Below are 24,942 nucleotides of genomic sequence, written 5' to 3'. Positions count from 1 at the left end.
TGTTGTTATCGTGGAATTTGATTGTGAGTGAAGTCACACAAGTCTGTGTTGATATATTTCATCACAGATAATTATAAGACCATTAATCACTGGAAGTGGATAATTATAAATCCATCTCAACTGAAGAAATGTGAGCATTAACTGCTGCGTCTCTTGAGAAATGGCATGAGCGGGGCTCTCATCCCTCTTTCTGTATCATTCTTTCTACTCTAATCCGTTGAAGCCAACAGGAAATGGGAAATATGAGGATTTTACCTTGAAAAAAAAGTGATGTGACAATGTTTTCCACTTCTATCTATCCATCTGTCTAACTATATTGTCTATCCGTCTGTCACTTCCCATTGTGGGTTTCCTCTTTCATTTTTTATAAAGAAATGTAGCCTAGATATAGACATCACCAAATCTACAAGTAATGCATTTATTAACAATATATATTATTAAATATATGACACACATTGTTCTGAAGATGAGTTATTACCTCAGATCTGAATGAATAAATACCTCCTCTGATTTGTTAAAGCCTTAAGACTTGTTAGCAACTTCTTTGACTCATTAAAACCTTTACAAGAGGTGGACACCATTCCTAACCCAGCCCAGCACACAGACACATCCTTTTGGCTTCATTTTCCGAGGGCTTTGATCTATCTCTTGATTTAATCTCACTCAAAGAAGAGACCGCTCCAAGTCATAAAAGTCAAGGTACACTTTTATCTTGTCAGCCCTACAAAATATGAGTTATGGCTGGACAAAAGGCAGCTTATTGTGACTTTCTGTGCCCGTGACATATCATGTAATGGAAAAATGGGACTCTCTCTCAAAATATATAAAAAAAATGCCCTATGGACAAAGGCCTTCTCTCCGCCGCATCCATCAAATCAGCCACCTGAGTCTGTTTCAAATGCTCATCATTCCTAAATGGAAGCGATCAATCCCAATGTAGGCTCAGTTTGAACACCTTTGAAGGTCCCTCCCTCCACAAACATATTCCCTTTGCAAATCATCAATTGTCTTCAAATCATACACTCGGTAAACATTCAAGTGTTCATGTGTCAGCAAAGACACAATAGCAATGCTGGCCCTGAGCTCTCAAAACAAACATTCAAACAAACAAACACTCCAGTGACAGACGAGGCAGGAGGCGATGAAGTGGTCCGAGTTGAAAAAGAAAGGATGTAGTGATGGAGTTGAGAAACAGACGGTATCCTTCCTTTTCAATCAGTCCCCATCTGAAGGCCCAAACTTTTTCCCTTCTCCTTCACTCATTTGCATCTCTTTTATGTCCCCGCTTCCTATTATTTAAATGTGTACGCTAAAAAAAAAAAAAAAAGTCCGGATTGCAGAGCGAGTCGCTCCATTTCCCCCCCACACGTTTTTAATCAATACCAGCCAGCGGAGGAGGGTTATGTGGCGTTCAGTCACATTTATGCTAACTAGAATATTTGAACCGTTCTCTTTGAACTGTAGTTACCTTGGAAACCAGCCCATAGGAGTTGCTGCTTTATAACAGTAATTACAATCAGCGGTCAGACTAGGTCTCGTATTTCCAGAACAAAGCTCACATACATCATGTAAGTGGACTCCTTTTTGTGTTTGATTTCACAGTACATGGACTTCTTGGAGGCTGGCAACCTTGAGTACCTGTACATATCATTAGAGAAATGTCTCTATTTATCCTTAAGTTAAAAGAGATTATTTTGTTTACTGCTCTGGAATTTTAAAGAGGATAATAATCCGTTCCATGGCTCTTGATGTCTTGATGACCTTTGGACCTGATGGTATTTGAACTGCCAGAAAAGATGCAGCACAGAGAGATTTAATAAACTGTTTGTGGCCTGTAATATTCCAGTTTCTGATGTCCATGGAATCTCACTTCTTCTGGCTGTATAGCTGATGAAAAAGCGAGTGCCTGCAAGGCCTTCCCGCTGTTGCCATTTGTAATTTTTAGAAGTCATCATCGTAGACCATCCGTCTTGATTATGCCTTGGCAACTGTCATGCTCCACTAATTCACAGTGTGAGGGAGGGCATAAATACAATGTATTCCAGCAGCACTGATGTTTATCTTCTCTGCTTCATGAATTTGCATTCCCACAGACAAATCTTACTAATAATGGCAGCCATTTCACAGCACAGATAGGCTGGGCTTTATTATCAGTCCGCATACAACAGTGTTTGTTTTACAAGTGGACAGGCAGGAAAAAGGATTTGAACAATCTGAAGAGGAAGACAGATTGATAGTACTACAGGCCTTCTCTAATGGGCTTGATAGAGCTTCATGAAATATTCATTATTGGTAACTATTGTTGTAACATTGCCAGCTGCATCTGAGGGATTACATTTTTATAACTATGAAGTAGCACATGTAACAAAAGTCAAGCTGCTCTGAGAAATGGGGTGTCAAAACCGTGGGGAAAGCAGGTTAGACAATTTCAAATGCCAGCATCTGACAAAAAAAAGAAAATAAATTGCCATTATTACAGTGAATACATGTGTCACCAAGAGCAGAGTGTAAATGCCATGGCATAGCATCGAGGTCTTCTCATTCATGCAGTTCCTTCTGCACGAATGAAGTTCCACTTTTTTTTTCTTGGTGAAAGGTAATTTCCTCTTCTGAAAACACACTTAAGGCAATTTATTGAAGAATGACCCATTGCTTCTGAATTGATGAAATTGAATTGAATACATTTGATTATAAAACGACTGAAGTGTGACGTTCAGTGGCCACATCTCGTATTTAGTTTGCTTTTTTTTCCTCCTACATATCTTGTCACACTATTTGCACTAACGTTGCTTCAACATCACTGAAAATTGGGCTCGCTTGCTTTTTCTGCCTCCTTGCCCACAACAGCTGTGGTTAGAGGCGTAATGTTTTCGGGTTGTCTGTCCATCTGTATGTACTTGTAAACGCAATATCTCAGGAACCCCTGGAGGGAATTTCTTCCAATGTGGCACCTATACTCAAGGATGAAGTGACAATTATTTGGAGTTCAAAGGTCAAGGTCACTGTGATGTCACGTCTCTCCCATACTTGTGAAACCTCCAATTTCTATCTCAGGAACGCCTTGAGCAAACTTCACCACTGCCAAAGTGTCAGGTTAACTCACAATGTCAGACATTCTGCCTTTACCATAACTGCTCATAAATGATGCAATAAGAATTCCTGCCTTCTCTTTTGTCAGGTGCGCGGTAATTACTTTGTTATGTTGTATTAGACATTTCGCAGAATGCATTTATCACCAATCGGAAACTGACTTTCACCAACATGGAGGGGAGTCATATAACCACAGGCAAGACAGAAGCCATTGTTTTATGTTTTTTGTATGGATTGATGAATCTCACAGCTGCATGCTTCACTGACAGTGTCAACTTAATGATCATGCTGCAGATAATTAAAGTGCACAAATCATGGCCAGTAGACCTATGGTAAGAATGAGAGAATGCATGCTGGAGTCATGGGCTTATGGCCAATCAGTGTCTGGTGAAGGACACGAATGTGTGTCACTGCTTCAGAGGAGTAGCAGGTCTGGTGGAGAGAAGGATAGGGTGTGCATTGCGACAGGCAAGTTGCAGTTGCAGTTAAAATAGGGGAATCCATATTGCAGGAGATTTGTGTTTTTATTGACCTAGAGGCTGGAAAAGACATTGCTGGAGTCCATTTACAACAGTAAAGTAGTCATTTACAAAGCTTTGAAAAGGCTAAAAAAAAAGAGTCTGTTCATGTGATTGGAAAATTCACTTTTCTGGTTCCCTTTGTGCTTTACACAAATGTATTAGCAGGGCAAGTAGGAGATGTTTTATATGTGACTTATAGGTCCCGGTGGTCATTGCAATTGGATCTATAATAATAATAACTTGATTTAGTTTCTGTAATCACACCTTTATCAAAATCAAAGCACCAGTAGATTTAATTAAAGAAGATACAAATACCCCCAATCTATCTGCAGAGTAATGCCATGAAAAAGAAACCGTGGTCATTGACTACCAAACTACAATACATAATGACCAACTCACCCACTCCTCCATATTCTGAAGCCATCCTGTGCTTCTAAATTGCTGGTATAAAATGCCCAGGCCAGAGGGGTAATAGTTTTTGATAATGATCCCGGGCTAAGCTTTGGTGCTGTGTGGCCACATGCCGCACATACAGCATGGTGATTATTTCTCTGAAGTGGCCTGGATGTGTGTCCGTAACGGTAATTTCCAGGCCTGATTGGCACAGAGCGATGAAATTGGGGGCAGTTAGCTCTGAGGGGAAAATAGTGCTGGAGTGTGTGGAAATGCAGCAGCCGTCCAATGGTAAACAAATTATCTGAAGTGAAATGACAACATTAGGCAACGCAAAGTGCCGGTCCACATTATGAATATGGCTCTCTGCACAGTCTTTAACTACCTGCTTTTCCCCCCATTTGAAACAACTCTGGCCTTACCTTAATATGCAGGGCAATCAAACCCAGCATCTATGATTTCATGCACATACATATAGTCAATAAGGGTAGTGCACAGGGGGTTCTCACTTACTGAGTATGTCGATATAGAAATGTAGAAAACATGTTTCTTATATTTCGCATCTGTGTTTAAAGGTGGAGGATTTGACGAGCTTTGAGCACTTTCCTCTGTGATGGATATGATGTTGAACTTAAACTATTTTTTTTTTCTCCATTTAACACGCTGACCTTGGTTGTAAAGTATGTTATTACATTGTCAAAATCTTCAATGTGTCTTTAAGAAAAGGTGTCTTTTAGATAACGGGCGGATTAGCTCCGATGAAAGATGTCAGCAAATGCATAATGCTCGATTTAACAAGAAACCCAAAGTGCTGAGGTGAAAAATGTTCCGTTATTGTCGCTAATCTTTCTGAGCAACACATGGAAACAAACTAAGGAGTAAACTTTTTTTTTATCATTTGAAGTTCTATTGATAGAAAAGATGTTGCTGTTTTGTAGCAGCTGTTGTGTCTAGTGACAGATAAACGGTCTCGTTCTCAACTTTTTGTGCCCACACATTAACGGAGCCTGAAAGTTATGTCTCGACTGTTTTTAATTTGACCATTTTAGTTTTTTTCTAACAAGCTCTTTGGTAAACCCCATTAGGATGCTTAATAAAGCATTATTAACGTGGATCTGCGGGCACCTGAGCACAATTACCCTCCTCCGCTCGTATTACTGTCAGTGAGCGAGTTTGAAGTGAGGTGGTTAACTCTTAATTGGGCATGTTTGTTCTGAAAATATCTTCCATGAATAAGTAAGGGGACAGGGGCTGTCGTCACGCTGTTGCATGTCATGCCTGCCAGAGAATAAAGAAGAGATAGATTAGGGATGGGCACAGTTTTTTTTGCCAACGCTGTGAGGCCCAGCGAAGGATAAATGTGGCAGATGTGACAGAGATTTATTCGGTGCAGAGGGGATGGATAAATGAATGGCACCTTGATGTTAGCGCCAGCCTTCTCAGACACATCACCTCATTTCTTTACTGCTGTGTCCCTATGAAGACTCAGCCAGCCTTTAAATTGAATGAAGGAGGTCACTTTTTAACTGCTCAAGTGGCAAGCACAAGCTGGTGTCAGTTAAGTCTTTGATTATTTCTATCACCGGTGTATTTTAATAGCCCTTCTAGGACATCAAACTTCAGATGGCAACGGTACAAACTTTCAGCAAAATTTGCTAAGATAAAAAAATAATACAGAGGTAGGACCAAGATTCAAGATGAGCCTGTCTGAAGTGACATTCAAGGTTTTGGGTTTTTAGCATTAAAACGTGTTCTCAATTGGCAGCCACATGTGATGACTCACACATGCGCATTTGTGTTAGCGATGTGCGATTGGGTTGGAAACTGTTAGTTCATATTTTTAAGGAGGCTGTTTGAGAAATATTAGTGTAACAACAGTTTCAGGGCAAAGTGTGACACATAATTAGCATGAACTCCTACTGCAAATGACGCCTCTGTGCAGAAAAGTCATCAAATGTATAAAACACCTACAAATGTTCAAGCTGATACTGCGCCGCTCTCTCCAGAGAGGATGTGTATAGCAGCATGACTGGATGCCTGAAAAATAATCTCCAATCTATTTTTTTTCGTGATTACACATGAGGAGGGGAGTCCAGAGAAGCCGGGGCAGGCGTGAGGATATATAGGCGGATTGTAGGAAGTACGCAGGCACGTGTGCTGCCAACAGAGACATCCCTCCAATGTTAAATCAATTTCAGCAGAGGGCTGAACTGTTTGATAAAATCAGTCATGACTGAGCAGATACAAGATTCCCTGGCGTTTACATTGTTTTTCCGGAACATGCCAAGAGATCTGTCGAGTAGCTGTCCATACAGTGTGTTAGCGTGCTTCCTCTGCGCGCTGACTCTGTGGCAGCGTACAGCCGAGATAAGCTCCTCACGTGGGAACAAAGCCAGGCCTGAACAAAGCTGTCTAGGTTGGAAGGGCAATACATACGTTGAGATGAAGTCTCACCTAGCGAGCGTCAACCCACAATATACGTACATGCACAGTTAGGAGGGCCCGGTTAGCCAGGCAGAAGCTGTCGAGTCCCAAAATGATGAGAAGCTCATTATATGCTTTGAGGTACGGCATCCTATTATTCTTTTCTGATGTAGGTGTAGTAGATATATATTACAATGACGTAGGATTGTGTTTTTCTGTCTATGTGTGTGATGTGGAGGTACGTGTATGAATTAATATTAAAACGTCTGCTTACATCTCCAACAAGCTATCTATCACAGGGAATTCAGTTCAAGGCTGGAAAAAAAAGAGGACTTTTGGGGATTCTAATGGCATTTTCCAAATTAAAATCAGTTTCTTGTATGACAACAATCTTTTCTCTGATGTGATTTGAAAATGCACAACAAAGCTAATCAATTTCCTTGTCTGCAAAAGGATAAGTAATTTCCTTTGAATATGAAACCAAGCATACAAAGAACTGCAGAAGATGACTGCGATGTGATACAAAGATGTTGCAAGATGAAAACACGCTTTCACGGTCTCCGCTGTCTTTGCTCTGCGTATTATTGTAATTCACTACATGTTATTCTTCTATCAGCTTTTTATTTGCATACGATTAACTTAAATAAATGTGCGTGAGAGCCCATTTCAGCATAACGGGAATACATGCTCCAGTTTGTACGCGTGCCTGTGTTTGTGCTGCTGCTCATATCAAGGAGAAAGAATAGGCAGACATTCTGATAAAACTTAGGAGTATAAAAATAAGAAATAGCTGCAAACAAAACTGTCTCAGGAAACTGTGAGAGTGAAAGTGACACTTTTAAGCCTTTGCTGCAGTTTGTGCTCCCGAATCAGACTGTCACTTTATAAATGCATGTCACAGTGTGTGTGTGTGTGTGTGTGTGTGTCTGTACGCTTTAGTTGATAGGCAACCTGCCAGTGTTTCTAACTACACATCAGTACCACTCTGTACCCTCCACTCTGATCCACAACACTACCCCTCTCAGCCGCCACCGTACCCCTCCCCATTAACACACCCTGTGCCTCTAATGGAGTTCACTGCACACCACTTTCCGCCCGAACACGCAGTAGAGGAGTGCAGCTAATAGCAGTTGCGCAGTTGGAATACATGGGTGTGAGCTGAAGTTAATGTATGCCACTAGAGCAGTGTTGGCAGACAAGATCGTTGTTATCTGCTTTGGTGTGTAAGAGCCCAGCCCATCTGTACAGTGACATCCTTCATAAATGAACCATGCTGAGCTGTGACGGCTGTCTCTTAGCCTGTGCTTCAGTCCTTGTGCTGCACTGACACCTCTGATATATGTACAGTATCTTGTCTCCGCATCATGAATAGTAAAAGAATGTGCCTCGTCTGTGAATCACCCTTTAGGGTACTTTCAACATGAGTATGACAAGAGGTTTGAGTGAAATTGGTGGAAATGGGCATATGGTGCACTTCCCTTAATTTCCCCTTCATTCAGCACTTGAGACGATGAAAGCAGGTGTTTGTAAAGCCATTGCGCATTCCCCTCTTTGATCTTGAATTTCCTATGCCCCCTTCTCCTGATCGTGTTGAAATGATGTTAGGGTTTTGATGGTTCGGACCTAACCTCCCCCTTCTTCTTTTGTTACAAAGGGGCGGCGGCCATGTTTTCCCAGCAGCCACAGGACCTGGTGGTGGTGGCAGGCCAGCCTGTGACGTTACCGTGCACCATCCCTGGTTACCATGGCGTAGTCCTATGGATCAAAGATGGCCTAGCGCTGGGAGTTGGCAGAGACCTCGCTGGTAAGTAACAGCGCTTATCCTCTTGAGCGTGTCACCCATGCATTTCCCCATCACCCTCAGCTTCCTATATTAATTACACTCTATACTATAACTGTCATATTCAAATGGCCACTTTCTGTAATCTAAAGCTCCCACATGTCAGCATCCTAGCCTTTGCCAAATATATCATTCCACAGACAGGAGGTGTCGTATTCGTGTGTTACAACAGAAGTATTACATTACAAGTGTTATGAGAAACATCATTCATTAAATCACTCAACATGACCAAAACAGAATCAAAAAATGTATTTCTGTCTCCGCGTTTGATGCAGACCTAAATCTCTTGTATTTTTTGTTTGGCAGAGAAGCACAAAAATCCGAATGAAATGTGAAATCAATAGTGGCACTGGTCTTTCTCTGGTGCTTCAGGCTGCGAAATGGCTTTTTGAAGAGTAGCTGGCATCCTCTAATTACACTGCACCTCATGTATAATTGCCTTAATTGTTTAATGTGGAGTAAAAGTGACTACTGCACTGTCATTTAGTAGCCTGTTGTTCAACCAATCGAGACCTATGTATATTCATGACCTTGATGAATTTCAAGGAAGCACATCACTCCTCTAAATAAACATTTACAACCTTTGAAGCGCTGAGCTATTGAATAGAAAAATCCATAAAAGCGTAGTAAGCATGCATCATTTACTGAAATGATCATTAAGTTCTCCCGAAAAAGAGATTCAGTTGAAACTGTACACAGCACTCTGTACACATTAGGGTGCATTATTCTATAAAGGCATTTCTAATTTACCTTACATAGAACCCCTGTGTGACCTCAAAGAAATCTACAGTATATGAAAATTTACACCCACAGAATATCCAACTGCTGCCGTTATTAAAACACAAAAGCCTCTTGATAAGGAACGATTAAATCAATTATTTCACGCGAGATTGGGATTTCTTCTTTCCCCTGACCTTTAATAATCGGAGGCCCTCCCTGTGGCCTAGGTGGTCTGTAATTAAACCTCAGCGGCTGACAGAGCCCCAGTAAAGCCTTCCTATTCCCTCTTCAGGTTCTTATCAGGCCCAGGGGAGACTGAGAGGTTGCAGTAAACAATGGTCCCGCAGTCTACGAGTCTCTTTTGAAGGAAAAAGAGGAAGACAGGGAGACTACTTATGATTGCTAGAGATAGAATTATAGAGAAAGTGAAAGGACGGAAGAGAGAGCACAGTTTTATTTATTGTCATGGTGGAGCGGACATGTAGAATTTGTTTTATCTACTTCGATTTTCATTGATTTTAGGTGGCAACAGACACGATTTTAGCTGGTTCCATTTTAAGAAGATGAGACATTCAACAAGGGACAAAGACAGAGGAAGGAAAAGAACAGAGACAATGTAGAGAACCATGGGTCACAATAGTCGAGAGGACTACAGTAGATCGACATTTAACAAAACATCCGTGAAGAGTTTGGCAGTCAAGGAGAAGATGCAGTAGTCCTTCTCCACAACCATTTATTTCTTCTTATGTGGCTGAATAATCAGGGCCAAGATGTAGAGTTGGAGTGATCTTTCTCTCTTAAATTGTTTAAAAGATGCACTGGCTTTTTGTATGAGCAGGAATAGCTGTTTGCCTGGAGAAGATAGGTCGCTAAAATCAACAGTATGATACGGACAGGGGGCTGAGTGCCTTCTATTGAGACGAATGACACTTCTTCCAAATAAAGAGCTCCACAGCTGTTCTTTTTATCCCTCCTGCCTACATAAACAAGCGGTAGTAAAAGAGTGATGGTACATCCACTGCAAGATGCGCACAATGAAAGGAAAGTGGCAGCTGTAGACATAAAAACTGCGACGAATCAAATGTTGCATGGAGCATTTCAATAATATAGGTCTGCTCAGCTATTCATAGAAAGAAGCTGCGTCGGCAACGGTGTACTCCGCCTGGGACCTGTTTCCATTCACAGGAGCAGTGATTAAACCGAGAGAACTCTTTCACCATTCAGAGCAAGAAATCACGGCACAAAAGCCAATGATTCCTATCTGTCCCCGAATTTCCAATTCATTCCCTCTGGTGTCACGCGTTTCCACTCAAATTCAATAAAAGCAAAGTAGCCCCATAACCACTCAGAACATACCAATCAATGGCATGAATATGCATGACAGAGAATGTATCTGCTACGCATGATGAGGGTGACAACAGACAAAAGCAGCTGTAAGTGAATCCCCCAGGGGCACACAGTAGAGAAGGAAGTGTTTGTATACATTATGACATGCACTTGGGATTGAGGAGGATGAGTTCTTGACAAGAGAAGCTGACAGATAGCAGAACTTCGCCAGCAAGCATGCGCTGCTCTTGCCTCTCGTCAGAGCGAATTGAATACTGGTCACCTGTTCACAGCTGCAGCTAAACTATTTCTATTCCCTGGTGGTTACACTGTGTGAAACATGTTCTAGGTGAATGCTATAAATCATTAGGCCATGCCTCAAGTGTCTGTATACTCACATGCACACACACTCACACACACACATGCACGTGGACCATTGATCCAGCCTCAAGACAAATCCATTTCCCTCTGATGGATTCATTACTCCTTAATGGGCCTATTTTACATTGTTTGCTTTGGGTAACACATTGTGTCTGTGAAATTCGCTGAGACCTAAGATCAATGGCCAGTTATAGGTACACGTCACATGTGCAGAGGTGATCAGTCTTCATATCTGTGCCAGTATAATTTAAGTCACATTGACCAAAAGTGTGATCGAGGTGCTTATAAGAGGACAAAAACACATTACAATATTTCTATTGTTTCGAAAATGAGATTATGATATTCTTATCACTACTATTCAACACAAATGCAAATTACTTTTTCCTTTTGGGTCCAGCTAATGCACAGAGATGAGACTGGAACAGAGCCATATCCTCACGCAGCAAAATTATTCTTAGTTTGCCAGAGGCACAGATGAGGTAATTGGCCAGATCATCTGTTTGTGCAACAGAAATTTACATGGCTTATATCGCAACAATTAAAACCAGCAAAACAAAAGTGCTCTCTGTTTCTGGGGTAGGTACGAACTTGCTCGGAGGACTGGAGTCAACTCAAGGTCACGTCAACCAGAACGTGCAATAATCATTACCCTTGTGATCTGCAATGACATTATTGCTCTGAATCTCATCAATGAACATAAAATAGAAGCAAAATGGCTCTCCGGGTGACCTTGTGCACATTATGATGCGTCCTCCATTTCAGGCATTATCCTGAGCATGAAAAAGCTATTTTTCAGCCAATGGTTATTAAGGTCATTATTAGAAGCTTTTAGTTGTGATCAAGTTTCTATTAACCCTGTTACATTTACAACCAGTGTTGATGAAGCCCCGCCATCTCTCAGTGTAGGACACATTGTGGCAAGTACTGTAAAATTCAAAGAAAGGAGACATTTTATCTTATGTTTGACTAGTTTTCCTACAAAAACATCCACTGGTGTAACTTCCTGTGCTCATTCCTTAGTTAAATTGCCACTAATTGTGCATCCACTGTTTATCTTCTCCCCAGCTGTAATGTTTTTGTGAAAGCGTTCTTCAGTCCTTCGTCCTCCCACTGTATAGACCCTTAAGATTAAAGGCTACACGTAGGAGGATGAAATGTAGAGTGGCTTAATCGGCTGTAACTCACCCCACCAGCATAAAATGAGGCCCACTTCACGCTCTATTACAGGCAACTGGATTCAATGAAGCAATAGTCAGTAATTGGACTTTGAGCATATGATGGGTTTTTTGCAGTAGACAAATTCAAGGATTTAAAAGCTGCCCAGTCTGTTCCTTTTGGGCACTAAAACGTATTACCAGCCTGTAAAACCTTTACAGTGAAAGACTGGAGTGTTTGGGGATCTCTGAAGTGAACATGAGTCATAGCTGTTACTGGGAAATCAATATTTTCTTCCCCAACATTTGTTGGCAATGACCCGACAGTTGGATGGATACTGACAGACTTTCTGGAAAAGAAATGACAAGTCTGTTGAGTCTAAAGTGTGAAATTTTCTTTTACAAAGCACACAGTTATAGAGAGGCTAAGTCTTGCTGTAAAAGTATCCAATCCTATCCACTAGTCTCCTCATTGATCAGTTACTGAAGGACCACTAGAGGAATAAGCAATTCTCAGCTGGAAATTGGTGATATATTATAGAGTGCATTTTTTATTTTATGAACAGACATTTTCATTTCATTCCACATGCTGTATCACCAATAATTAGAAAGATGGAGCGAGAGAAAACAGAATAGGGATCTTCAGAGACGAGCAATTCTAAAAGCATGAGAAATAACCCATAAAGCTTTCCAGTCAAACACATTCCTCTTCCTGCTTATTTGCCCTGGTGGGGGGATGCACTCCACAACACACTCTCAATGCATATTTCGATGATAGTTAGGGGGATATCTTTAAAAACCTTCTCACTTGACTTGTGTGAAAGGCCCAGGTCTCTTGGATATTGCTCTGCTTTCTGGCATTATTAAACTATAAATCATTTTACAGAGCAATGCTGAAACAACTCAAACTCTAGCTGTTCCTGTTTACGGCTGCAGTAAAACATCATTTTGCAGAATGCAGCAACCTCCACAGCAGGTCATTAACATTGCCAGGAGTGCCATAAAAACATGTTTTATAGTATTCATGTTTTAATCTTGTACAAGAATGCATTGTGAGTAAATTAGCAAATGAACAATCGAAGACTATACGCACCGATAAAGTAATCTATAATATTCATCTGCTGACTGTTTGAATTATTTGGTTATGCAACTCAATTATTGCATGCATAAGCCAATGTTGTGTATGTATCTTGCGTTTTCCACCAATGTGTCTTTTAGTAGTGTTTCGTTGCTAAGTGTGCAAAGCTTGAAGCAAATGAGCCCTATTTTGATTTTGAAGGTGATTAAAAATGAACAAAATGTGTTTGCCCTGCAGGCTATCCTCGTTACACAGTGATTGGCGACCACGGATCAGGGGAGCATCATTTGAGAATCCAACGTGTCGAGCTGATGGATGACTCTGTGTTTGAGTGCCAGGCCGTCCAGGCTGCCATGAGGTCCCGTCCTGCCCGCCTCACTGTGCTGGGTGAGTCCGAATTGAACACACACAGAGTCCAAACAACACCACTGTTCTAGCGCCAACCGCCCCCGTTCGCTGAGTTTCAAAGCAACTCATGGTGAAAGGCTTCACTGGCGTCACTGGCTTCTCACTCTCTCATTAGTTTTTAAGTGTGTCATGTTAGTTTCGGAGTGTTTCTGAGGATTTAACGGGTTTTAGCTTGTATGCATCATCCCATAAATACTGGGCAGTAGCACCACCAGAGCTCTAGGGGCCCTAACAAAAGTGGTGCTTCACAACAATAAAAGTATACAGTAGTAGTCCTTGTTCACTTCCCAATTACACAGAAAGTATGAGTATAGGTACACGCTCAAACAAAGGGGTTCACCTGCGGTCTTACTCAAAACATGATCAAATATCCACAGTAAAGCCTGAGAACAAAAGAAATATTTTCTATTAAAACCATCAGAAAGGAATTAAATCAGTGCTAATGTTTCCCATTTGGCAGTGTCAATATGACTAAGCTTTACAGACCCTTACATTTCCACTTTAATTTCCTTCCTCTGCATGCAGCCTCCATTTTCTATTATTACTACAAGCTTGAGAGGTTACTGGTTCTTAATTAAACTTTATTGGGTTATCATTCAGCAAGGCCATTTCTGCCTTATTGGGTGACACCAGGGCAATGGCTGGCTAACGTCTCGTTCTTGGGGCCCCTCGAGCCTCCTGCTGCTTCCTGTCTCCTGCTGCCTCTCACAGCCTCCTTCACTGGAGGATCGCAGGAATGATAGAGAGAGTCAATGACAGAGCAAAAGAGAACAAGGGAGACGGAATGAGGAGAAGAAAGCATGGAGAGGGGGAGAGAGGGGCGTCTGCCATGCAGTATCCTCGCCACAAGCGACTGATCCGCCTTATTGATCCAGCCTAATGAAAAGTGAAACTAACGATTTGTAGGGGAGCAGGCAGCAGGAGTAAAAAGAGAGAGGGGAAGACAAATTGCAGCATAGCGTTGCTCTGGCTGCCAAGCCCCCTGCAAATGGATATGAGTGAATAATTATGGATACTTCTAGAGCTGAAAATGCAACTGCACCTTCTTTCCTTACACTACTGCCCGTCGTTCTGAACTACTTGTTCAGATCTTTCGAAGTTTATCCGCTCTGTGCTTTTCACAGAAACGTTGTCATCTTGTCACAGTTTCAAGGACAGAATAATTGTTTCTGTTGTTTGTTTATTTCTGTGTTTTAGCAAGGTCAGTATTTTTGATAAATTCTGCCGTTAAATGAAGTCCAATTTAGGACATTTTATGTTCCAACAATATCGCTAAAGATAGTATTTAATGCCAATTTCTCGAGGCTTCAAAGTATCCTTATGAGTTTTCTTATATGTATGAAACTGCCATTTCGTTTCTTTCATGTAGGAACAGCTGCGATACACACCAGATGCAAAACAAGTTTTTTTTGCTTTAATCCCCTTGACACTGTGCTTTCCAGATTTGGCAAGCCCTACGCTGACTACTCACAGTAATTAAAACAAAGAAACAAATTGTTTGCAAATGCTTGACTTTGGAATGCAAGCGACGTACAGCAGCAGGAAGTGCAGCAGTTGGCCCTACTCTATATAAATAACCAATCAGCAATGAGAAAGGGGAAGCCTTTATTACCTATTTGGCTGATTGAGGGTAAGAGAGTTTATCACCCCCCCCACTCCTCCACACAAGCCCAAATAGAAGGTGTTTGTTTAATCCCCTGCTGAGCTAGCTGACTCCTGCATGCACTGCCAGGGAGAACTGCAGGGTGACACACACACAAGGTAATGGAGGAAATATATGCAAGGCCTGTGTCACTGCAAACTCCAAGCTGTCAATTACTTGCCAGTGGTGACAGAGTGTGTCTATCGACTTGGAAGACAGCTACAGCCCCACACACCTACGTGCACACACACGCACACAAACACAAATACACAGGCATATACACAATATGCTTACACACACACACACACACACACACACACACACAAACACACACACACACACACACACACACACACACACACACACACGCTGACTGCCTTCTTCGAGCTGACAGCAGAATAAATCTAAAACTCTCCCCTCCATCTTTCATAACTCAATATCAGCCCAAACCGCTCCGTGTGCCATACCAGAGGAACTTCTCTCCTCTTGACTTTGATAGGCTCGGAAATAACACAACATAAATATTTACTAGCACATAGAGAAACCCCTTTATCACTGCCAAAGAACACATACTCTGCTTTTCCTTTCACTGATTTGCTGATCTCGTCCTTGAGAAGCCTTACAGTTGGGGTTGAGGCAGAGATGAAGCAGCAGTGACCTGTCACCTGAACGGCCCTATTCACAGCAGAGCGTTCCATTCATTTCAGCCAATATCTCAAGTGCAGATGTGATGCGTTTGAAGAGGAAAACACTTTACGTCAACATTTATAAACTATAATGAAGTTCCTTCATTAAAAAAAAGAACTGGGAGCAAAATGGATGGTGAACTTCACCCTGCCTAGTGTTTGCACGGCTTGTCGGCTTACCCTCAGACGCCAAAGGAGAACCAAGGTCTTGTGAATTAGTCATGAAGGAAGGGAGTGGAGGGTTTCAGGTCCAAAAAGACCCCTGAGGCTAATTATATCCCTTGCAGCAAGTTGGCACTGCTCCAGACCCCTGCTCTAATCTTTCTACCTTAGGATGGGGACCAGTAGAACAAAGGGAAAGGAGAGCACCGTTCTTTGATTAAGGTGTCTGACTGAAAAACTACTTTGTGGTGTTTTTCTTTTTGTAAACCAGAAGCGTGTTTATCTTTTCGCCAGAGGAAAATGTGTCATAACGTCAAAATGAAATGTGATGCCATTTATTGACTCATCGTTGACATTTTAACACATCAGCTTCTGTCTCAGATGTTTTTGTTTCTCTTGTCTCCATCGTCCTTTCTCTCACTTTGTCTGTTATTTTCTGTATGACTCACCAAATCATCCCGAGTTAATGCAGAGACGTGGGTTTCTTTGGTTACTAAATTATCCTAATTTTAAAAGACCATGTGAAAGGATGCACAATTAATGTACACTCACGTAAAACCTCGTAAACTGAAGTTTTAAAATTGCTCATCGGGTATTTACTTTACCAGCGGTAAACTCCGAAGATAACAAAGTGGCTGAGATGACTTATCACCATCGCACTTATTCTCATTAATTAGAGCGTACCTACTCTCACTGTACTTTTTAAATGCAGGTTTTCTCACATAATCTCACTGACAGCCCTTTAACTTATGTCAGTTTATCCTGATACTCAAAGCATTGAATTTTAAATAATGACAAGATTGCACAGGATGTAATTAAGTGTTACTTTTCAAACTGTGGTAAGGACAAGCGGGGGTGATCAGAGTTGTTTAATTTCTCTGTTCCCACTCTGCCCAGTGACATAAAGGTCATATTGTAGAGCACACTCTGGAGATCAGGCAGAAGCTGGAAAATGCTTTAAAAGAAAATATATCACTAACAATAACGCATAGCTGCCAGGGTCTCTAGTACCGTGTAATGTGGTATTAATTCCACACTGATAAAAACAAATACATTTTCAATTATAGTCAAATTCATTTTATTATGTACATCAAATAAAACTAGTGTCTTACAATGGTTTTCAAGCCATATTTCAAGCCGTTGAAAATCACACACACACCACATCTCCAGTTTCTATTGGGGGATTTTTTTATATATATATATAAAAAAATATGGGACAAATACTGTTACTGCACCAACTATTTCAGTTGTTGGGTGGATAAGAGATTTTTCTCCATCCAAACACATATTCTAGTTCAAGAGAGTAGCCGGGGAATATGTAAACCTTATCTTCCAATCCTTGGCTGTATTAGCATCTGAAAGAGCCAAGGCTGATGTGGTCCAATGCGCCCCACAACACTCATGGTGTTACTTCATATTGGAACAGAGTAAATATAACAAGATCATTATTTGTTTTGGGAGTACCTAAGAAAATTGGCTGGTATTAAAAAAAAAATGCATCTTGTTAAGGAAAAAATGCACAATTCCAACAATTGCACAACTTCAAACTCGATATTTTAAAGATACAAACTTAACGTTTTATTGTTAATATCCCTGATTTAATTATGCTACATTTACATCAGCTCACAACAGTTACATTTAATGAAATAAATGCGTTTTTTGTTTTTCATTTCATAACTGCATGTAGCAAAACCTAGTAAGCCAAGTGCTTTTAAATTGTGTCTGAAGACATTACGAATGTGTTTAATTATACATTAAGAGTTATTCATCACAATACTTATAACGTTAAGAGTGCATATGGGCACACTCATAGAAAGTGGTCACAAAATAATATTTATACATTATATTACTGTTTGTAATGCATTCAGTGTCATTTGAGTGGGAAGTAATATATGTTTCCTCTTTTTCTTCATAAGCGTTATTGCTGCTGTGGGATGACAGTCTTCCCTGCATGCTATTTAGTTCGCTTTGCATTCGAACCTATATCTGGCTCATTATATTATTTCAATGACCTGTGTGTAGTCGTTACAAGGGATGAAATCTGGAAGGCATTCATAAACACAGTGTGATGCTGGTCTTCTGACAAACATAATTAATGGCATGCCATTTGAATGAGCCATTGTGTGCAAGATATTTGTTTTCCCTTTCCTGCATTGTTAATGTTTTGGACCCACGCTTCAGCAGCACATTCCACATACACAAAAGCCCAAGGGTATCTTTTGTTATTGCTGTTTCCAATTGCCAAAGCTGAATCAGCCATTTATTTGGCTAAGTCTGACTTCATTATTTCTCAAGGATCACACTGGCATCCTTGTTAGTAATGCATGTGGACTTTGAGGGCAGGGTATATCGAAAAATAAATAAAAAAATAGCTACAATACTGAGGAATTAGAAGTTGTTGTGCTTAAAATAATGCACAGATGATGTTCCACACAGTCCACGAATGTGTATTTTGTCCGGAGCGCTGTCCGTGGTGCTAGCCCTGTTCTCAACTGAGAGTGTGTTAAAAGCTGCTTCACTGCTAAACCAGTGATACTCTTCACAGCGAGTGGGAAAATGATGGCTCTGTAATAAGTGACATTATTCGCAACTGCATGGCCTGACTGTATAACAATAACTCCAATTTGGCTGTTGTTGTTTCTTGGGGGAAAAAAATGTTATGCAAAGAAGTAATCTCCTCTGTAGTCTATTCACCTGCGCTATTATTATTTTTGGGGCATGCAGCATTTTTATCTCAGTTGAGTTTCAGGGAGGCCTCTGTAGTGTTGGCGTTGTGACAGCTCAGCAGGGCTAGAAGTAAGTTTAGTCACTCTGCTGTTTAAGGAGCGGTGTTGTTCTAGACCTCTTTTTGACTTGCAATAGCTAGTGGTTCGATGCACATGTCTTTGTCTTCTCTTTATTTCATCATTTAAGGTCATAGAGAAGTCACATCCCAAGTCCTCTAACTGAGTTGTGTGTGTACTGTATGTGTGTGTGTTAGCCAATTTCAGAGACACTCCAATTTGTCTTATACGAAAGTTAATTTAGGTCTAGCCAAGCATCTCAGTCAGAGTATAAGAGAGAGATAAGGTGTCCTGAACGGCAGTCATTCTGTGAGAAAATATGGCTCATGCTTACTGTATATTACTGTAGTTTTCTGCCATTTAGTCAGAAACAGGAGATGGAATGATAACTGCATCTATGATATCACAGAGGCTGTGAGCAGGTGCGCTATTATCGTAGACAGACGTTGTATGTATGATGTTTTATCTTCTCAGAATTTCGACAGGAGGAGAAATGACACGAATACATCTGTGCTTTGCCAAACAACAACTGTGTACAGGTGCTGAGCTGATTTGAATTCACACTGCATGGTGAATAGGCTTGTTTCAGCTAACTGTAATTGTTGTTCGCGAACTAATGATTGGCGTGGAGAAAAATCTGGAGCCACGGGGGCTGATAGTTGGCAGAAACTTGAAATAAGCACTTTATTATTTTTAACCGTCTCTCACACACACACACACACACACACACACACACTTACATACATATATAGTGCAACACAGCCGGTTGGTGAGCAGCAATGTCAGCACCCTCCCAATCTGTGGAGAGCAGCTTCTTGGGCTGCACACGGCTGCGCTGTGAAGGAGCAGGGCTCTGCATGTTTCCGACAGCTCCGGCATCTTCCCCACTCCTCATCGCATCATCATCCTTCCATCCCTCCATTTTATTTGGCACCGCTTATTCGGTAGATCACGACACCAACACAAGCAAAGGATCCGCACATTTAGATCTATACAGCGTCTCAATATATTTGTGCCGTCGGTCTAACAGATCTTCGTGAGAGCATATTTTGTACATCATACGTAGCTTACATAGTGCACTAATTAAATTATTCTGTGTGTACCCCTGCCTTTGAATCTTCTCTTGCTTTCCTTCTCTACTTCCCTTTCTTCCACTGTTTTTTGTATACATGCTGTACAGTCTGCCATACTGTTTGTGATTGCCATCTGTGATCCTGTTTGTTACAGTAAAGTGGTTTTGTGTATTTCTCTCACTTTCTTATTCATTCATTTTGTCATCCTCTTTCTCTTCTATTGTGTGTGTGTGTGCGTGTGCTCACACATGGCTCCGGATCATCTGGCTTTCAAACAGATGTACAGTGACAGGATTTGAAGAGGGCCAGTGATTTGGGCCAGTGAGCCACGCATGTCTCCTGCATCCACCTGCGCTGCGTATTCCTCTTCTCTCCCTTTTGCCTTCTTTTGTCTATCTATCACAAACTCTGCAAGCTGTCGCGATGGTGTGACAGGCGGCCCATGCGAGCATCCCGCTGAAATAGACAGGCAAGTCAGAGAGCTCATTGTGGTTCAGGACACGTCTGCTGAAGCGCAGCGCTACAGCAGCTACACATTGCCAGCCTCGCCTCCTCTACACCATCCAGCCTCCTTGTGAGGAGGCCCTCACTCATTCATTCGCCTCCAAATTGCTTTTTCTCCCTGGCTCGAGCTCCTGGAAGGCCGGGGCGCTCGCAGGATTTCATCGGCTGCTTTTGAGCAGTTCCCCCAATATTGGTTTGGCTCGGAAAGCCCAGCAGGTTCACTAGAAGCAACACCTGGTGTTACCAGACTGAAGAGGACTTCTCTGCCAAGCTTTCCCTCGCATAAAGTCAAGTTTTATGTTTGGGCAATTTTATGTTTGGTGTCTTGGGAGTTATACGTATTAAGGGACAAAAGGCAGCTTTACGACCCCCAGGGTTTATTCGGGCCCGTCTTGGAGGTGACGGACTTACCACCTCGCACTGTTGAGTTAATTACACATCAATATGCCTTGGTCTCATTTATGGATATCTTTGATTATGCAGTAAAAGGAAATGATCTCACTGAAGTCCAGGCTCTCTGACATCACTGTGTCTTTTTGATTGAGGTGACCAAGGTGGGGTTTGTAGTCAGATACGTCTAGCATTGGTAGATTTGCAGAAATACATAAATCGCATCTCATATTTGGTGAGGTAATGGAGCTCCATACAATGTTACCGCCTTAAAACTAAATAGTGGATTTACCAATCTTAGGGACTGCGATGGGTTCATGTTAATTGTGAAGGACTATGATGGATTTGGATTTCTCCCTCAAACAAAGAGGAAATTACAGCTTGGAGCTTAAAGCCCACCATTACATCTATGATCGAACGAGGTCATGGGTCAAAGTAACTTCAACAAACTCTTTCAAATGATAAAAGTAATGAACTGTCTGTTTCTTCCGGCTATCTTTAAGCCTTTTGTTGAAATCGCACGCCTTAGGTTTTTGATTAATACAGAAGTGAAAAAAACCCTCTTACGTGATTGATCTGCTTTTAGTTATCTTTGATTCCTATGAAACCTGAAATCACTGAAATGCCTGAGAATGTCGGTGTCCGTGTCTGTGCACAGAGAATGCAAATTTGGAAAGTGTTGAAAGAGATTACATTATTATCCCTAAGAAGAAAGTAGTGAGTGGAGCAGGGTTTGCAGTGAGTCAGCCCTGTAATTAAAGAGGAGCGATCAATCTGTACCACTGACCACACTACTTATGCCAAGTCCATCGAATGGCTGCAGTAAAGAGCTAATTTAGAACCATTAGGGACTGCCGAGTTTGCAAACAGCCCAGTAATGATGATGGCTGATTCAAGTTCAAGGCTTGGTCTCTGTATAACTGTCAGACCTGACAGTCAGTAGGCAGAATCAGTGGAAGATCTTAGACGAAGAGAAAGAGCTAAATATCTATTACATTTTTCTTCCTCGTCGAAATTTGTATTAAATGTTTGTTGGGTTATTGGTCAAACCCTCCAGTTTCTTCAGCAGACATAAAGGCTTTAACCTGTCGAGAAAACTGTCTTCACAGTGGCCCCTTCTACATACAGTAAGACCTCAAACACAATGGAGGACAGAGATACAAAGGTATAAATGCTGGATGAGGCAGCCAGCCATGTCTGTCTTCTTCCTTGTCTGCTCCAGTGTCTTGCTGGCAGGGAGCCCTCCAAGGGGACATGACCTGAAAGTGTAACAGTGCTCTGTTTGGTCTGCCTGTGACCTCTCTGTCATGTAGCTCCACTATGCGCGTCATCATAAACTCCCCTTGCATCTTATGCTCTGACATCCCTCGATGGAAAACGCACAGGTGAATAATATCAGACAACTGGGACTATAAAGGTCACATAGTGACCGAATGAAACGGTCTGCTAGAGTATAACCTTTCATCCCCGTTCATTAGCGGTGTCACCTTCTGAGGAAGCAACTATTATAGACACCGGTATGTATTAATATTTGTATAGGAGGGTTTACTTTGAGAGAGAGCAACGAAGCCTCTGTTCTCTCTGAGAGTTTTAAGCATAGATTGTGAATAAGAAGTGGACGTGATCACATTGACGTGATCCATTTGATTCGTGGACTGACATTTTGATGCCTCGAGTTCATCATTTTGGCCATCGCCATCTTGGTTTTTGTCCGTCGCGATTTTTTCGTTTTTTTTTCAAACCACAAGTGACACAAGACGGTGAAGCTAAGTACAACCAAACACAGAATAAGAGATTTTTCGGTGACCAAAATGGTTACGATGAACTTTCATGGAGTGACAACACAGCACCAATCAATCAAAATGTATTTATATAGCAGATTTTAAAATACAACAAAAGTTGCCCAAATATATAGCATACACTGCTTTATTGTTTATTTCACACTAAATGGAATCATAATTTACTAAATGAAAATCACACTGTATTGAAGAAGACTTGAAACTAGAAATTCAGACCATAAACTTTACAATGTTTTCTGAGGTAATAAACCAAGTTAGAAGTAGAATCATGTTTTTAAAGACTTCTAAACAACTGGACTTCTTACAGCGTCCAGGCCCTGCTGGCCATTAGAAAGAATGCACGTTTAAGGCACTTCCGCGTTGGCATCACTTGTCGGACTTGGAGGTTGCCCCCTGCTTGTAAGCAATACGAGGAAAATCTCCTCAAGTCAAGGCTGAGTCCTATCAGTCACATACTGTCACACTATTCTTTCTAATCTCCCCCTCTCCATAAAAAAAAAAAGCCTTTTGTGGCCGCCATATACCCTTGACATTTAATTAATGCTTCAGTCATGTGTGCAAGAGAGCCCTGACAGCATGCCAGTAACACTAGATGTTTGCAATCAACTGTCACAGTGCTATCACTGATCCTCAAACGTTCTTCATTTTCTTCCATTCAGACAAATGGGAGAGCTGTTTGCGATTCCCGGCACATAATGCTTTCACATGCTCCCTGTCTCATTTGCATACCATGCAGTAGCAGTAGCTCTCATCTTAACACAAGAATAAACTACTGTGATCTCCTTGACCTTGTTTCCATTTGCTGATAAAGGACCAGAAGGCGACCACATTCTCACCAAGATTCCTTCTCACTTGCCTAGATCAGCAAACTGTGTTGTCTGATCTGCAAGTGCTGACCTAAGATTCTTCTACCTCTCCCAACCCTCCGCATATTAATGAAGACCAGATGAAAGGGAGCCCGCCAGAATAAACACTCAAATGCACAATAGAAACTAGTGAATGGGTTGTTTTTTTTTGTATTGCAGATTCACTGGTCCAGTTGGTTAGAGATATTAGTCAATACTTCACTGCACCCACACTGGTCTGATTCAGTCCTTGGTCTTTGTAAATGTGTTATACAGACGGGTGTGCTGTCTGATAAATTGGACAAACAAATGTTTCCCATGTTTTTTAGTCTGTATTTATTTTATTTCGTAAATGCAACTGACCAAAATGCCACCCCCGTGCACTAATTAACTAACAGCACTTGAAGACTAAGATGAGCTTATCTGCGATAAAGATCTGCAGTGTGGTGTTACAGTAGATGAACCAGTCTCAATGTGTTGCTCCACTCGCGCTGCATGTAAACTATGACACTATATACTCATTTGTTTAATCGATTCAAATCTACATCTAATAGTTGCATAACTTAAGATTTCAGTCCCGGTTGATTTGGTGACACCAGTGGTTACCGTAATAACAGAAATAGCAGTTTAATACTGAAGCAAACACTCCTTGAGCAGCTACTTTGTCAGAAATACAGCCACATGGTGTCTGTTTACAGTGCAACCAAACAAACTCACGTTGTTTTAAAAACAAATTTGGATAAAAATATTTGCAGCTGTAAGAGGCATATTAAGGCCATTGTAAGTCAAAAATAATAATGATGACAGAGCGTGCGGGGGGGGGGGGGGGGGATAAAGGTAAAGTTACAAACAGGCTTACATATAACAAACTATGTAGAACGTAAATACATTGAGAGACTATTTTTGAAAAATGCCAACCATAAATAGCATCAATAACACGGTTTGATTGGATGAAAGTCTTCAGGATTGTAACTTTAAAGTAAGTGCAGTTTTCTGACTCTGAGATCAGACTAGGTTTTGTTTGGTAATTTTAAAAACCCATTTAGAGCAAATTAAGACTAAAACTGACTAATATAAAATGTTAACAAGATTTCCTGTCAATCATTGTGATGAATATTGAGGAAGATAGAATATGTGACACTATGCTCTCATTTATATCTACCATAACAGAGCCCTTTTATATTTCATCAACAGTATCCCAATTACATCTTCTCTTGTTGCATTCATCTCAGTTCTGTTTGACAGCGTAACTCCAACCCATTATAACTTTCCTTCCAATCATGATGCTTTTGCAGGGGAATATGGCAGCTGCCTGCAGCCTTTGATTTCGTCTTGTCCCAGATCTGCATTGTAATGAGCACTCAGGTCAATCAATAATTCACTGCAGTTTCAGTTATGAAAAGTGAAGAAGAAAAAAAAAACAGATCAGTTCATGGGTAAAACAGGAAAATGACTTTGATCAGTGGCATTGGGAAGCGCAATATAGCCGTTGTGAGGCTTTCTTCTAGAAGGGAAGATCAAATGCATCTGAGGGGGGTTATACATAGATTTAATCACTTGTATTGCTGACATTTCTGTGTATTGTATGTATAGTGGCGGAATCTCATCTGCGTTGATTGATGGCAAAGTTGATTGTTATTTAGAGAGTCATGCTGTGGCCTGCGCAAAGCTTTTCGTGCCTCAAACCGCACCACCTACTTTAGTTTCCGAGTAAGTAAAGGGT

The 24,942-nt window shown here is 41.2% G+C and overlaps 1 protein-coding gene across 4 annotated transcripts in view; it reads left to right on the top strand.

Annotated features, from left to right (window-relative positions):
- kirrel3b (kirre like nephrin family adhesion molecule 3b) overlaps positions 1 to 24,942 on the top strand; it is a gene marked incomplete at both ends in the record, with an annotated part of 148,500 nt that overhangs the window by 83,269 nt on the left and 40,289 nt on the right. For 2 of the 4 annotated variants that reach the window (XM_079166548.1, XM_079166547.1), the window contains 2 exons: positions 8,083 to 8,232; positions 13,165 to 13,314. In XM_079166548.1, coding sequence (XP_079022674.1) covers positions 8,083 to 8,232; positions 13,165 to 13,314 — 300 coding nt within the window. Of the gene's footprint in view, positions 1 to 8,082; positions 8,233 to 13,164; positions 13,315 to 24,942 lie in introns of those variants that run through there. The other 2 variants (XM_079166550.1, XM_079166549.1) reach the window with 1 other exon arrangement.

Source organism: Pholis gunnellus (assembly GCF_910591455.1).
Source record: "Pholis gunnellus genome assembly, chromosome: 9".
NCBI lineage: Eukaryota > Metazoa > Chordata > Actinopteri > Perciformes > Pholidae > Pholis > Pholis gunnellus.
Note: the sequence above shows the minus strand (reverse complement) of the source record. Positions and strands in the feature narration are given on the sequence as shown.